Here is a 1,871-nt window from a genome sequence, read left to right on the forward strand (position 1 = left end):
GTGCGTTGGTAACTTGGAAGACAACGTTCTGATCCAAACTGTGAGGAACAGACTCTAAAACTACGATCTGTTTTTTTTGAAAACTTTTTATTCTTTTAAATCAGATTTTAATGAAGTTGTAGAAAGAGTTTGTCACATCATTAGCTGCCGTGTGATTGGCCAAACGTTTGGAGGTTTAGTTAAAATAGCCAACCGTTTCTGCCTCTGCCTCTGTTTGTTCTCCACGACCACATGGAGCAGAATAACCAGTTAGATGAGAAGGTTTGATGTGAAGGTTAAAAACACTGAACTGATTCTTCAGAGCGAGTTCCATCAAGTCAGAGAACGGTTTCTCCTGGGGCGTTGAATCAACACCCCGAGGTAACGATGAGTGTGTGACCCCAGGTATCCTGGACACATCCTGCCTGACGAGGACCTGCGCTGGGTGTTCGTGAACGCCGGCGGCTGGATGGGCTCCATGTGTCTGCTCCACGCCTCGCTCACAGAGTACGTGCTGCTGTTTGGTACAGCGGTGGACACGGGAGGACACTCGGGTGAGGGGGGGGGCGACTACAGTGTTCATTGGTTCAGATCGGTGTCGCTGGTACTCACTGTCACTTCCTGTTCCTCTCAGGTCGGTACTGGGCTGAAATTTCTGACACCATCATCTCCGGCACGTTCCGTCAGTGGAAGGAGGGGACGACGAAAAGTGAAATGTTTTATCCTGGTAAAGTCGAGTGACCACCCCCATCTCCTCACCCCCCCCTCCCCCTCTGAATGAGTTAATACGATGAATGAGTTTGACTTTTTCTCGTGTCCCACAGGTGACACCATCGTACACGGCGTGGGCGAGGCCACGTCGGTCCAGTGGACGTCGGGGACGTGGATGGTGGAGTACGGCAGAGGCTTCATCCCGTCCACGCTGGGCTTCGCTCTGGCCGACACGCTCTTCAGCACGCAGGACTTTGTCACCATGTTCTACACTGTGCAGGTCTACGTCAAGGCCCTGCTGCTGGAGGCGGGAACGCTGCTGACAGAGACCGGAGTTTTCTGAGACGCCGTCAACGTTCAGAGACGTTCGACAGAACCAGAAGTCTGAGACAATCCAAACTACTTCAACACAGATGTTCTACCTCCATCATGAAATCAAACGACTGCAGTTCTCACCACAATCACTGACCACCACTGACCACCACTGACTGCTACCACAACAAACCGTGATGTCATCAGAACTAATCCAATCATCATCATTCAAGTTGTTTTTAATGTCTTCAAAACTGAGAAATAAAGAAAATGAAAACCATTCACTGAATGATGATTTTTTTTGGTCCATTTAAAGAGAGCTGCCAAGTCGACCAATCAGCAGATACCACACCACACCTCCTCCCCAATCATCCAGCCTTCAGACTGGACCACAGGAGGACACACTGTGGACTCCAGCTGGGGCCCAGCTCCAGTGATTGAAGGACACAGAGTTACACTGCTGTACAGGCAGGAAGAGAAGAAAGACAACAACGCTCAACGTTTCTTTTTTCACACCTGCTGATCTCTCGTGGTACGCTCGTGTGCCGCAGACCAGGGGTTGATCATCCCATCTAACCTACTCAAAATAAAGGCAGATTTATGTACCTCGTTTAAAAAACATGTAAAACATTTATTGTCTTTAAGAAAGACAGTACAGATGAGCAGAGGATCCATGGGGGGCGGGGGGGCGCAGGGACGGGGGGGGTCATTATGTCCAATTAAACAGTCTGTAAATGTCACAAGGACACAAATAATGAGCAGTTTGAAAAGGTCGAGGGGATGAAAGAAGGGTTTGTATTTCAGGCTGGTGCAAATGTACAGTACAAGTGTGTAAGTACACACACACACACACACACACACACACACAC

At 49.1% G+C, this 1,871-nt stretch overlaps 1 protein-coding gene across 1 annotated transcript in view; it reads left to right on the plus strand.

Annotated features, from left to right (window-relative positions):
- Nucleotides 1-1,282, plus strand: part of sigmar1 (sigma non-opioid intracellular receptor 1) — a 2,414-nt gene extending 1,132 nt beyond the window's left edge. Inside the window, exons 3-5 of the mRNA XM_008326118.3 lie at nucleotides 385-533; nucleotides 614-706; nucleotides 804-1,282. Of these exons, the coding sequence (XP_008324340.1) occupies nucleotides 385-533; nucleotides 614-706; nucleotides 804-1,033 (472 nt within the window). The 3' untranslated portion in view covers nucleotides 1,034-1,282. The remainder of the gene's footprint in view (nucleotides 1-384; nucleotides 534-613; nucleotides 707-803) is intronic.
- Nucleotides 1,283-1,871: the final 589 nt, after the last annotated feature.

Source organism: Cynoglossus semilaevis, chromosome 14 (genome assembly GCF_000523025.1).
Source record: "Cynoglossus semilaevis isolate Cse_v1.0 chromosome 14, Cse_v1.0, whole genome shotgun sequence".
Classification (NCBI taxonomy): domain Eukaryota; kingdom Metazoa; phylum Chordata; class Actinopteri; order Pleuronectiformes; family Cynoglossidae; genus Cynoglossus; species Cynoglossus semilaevis.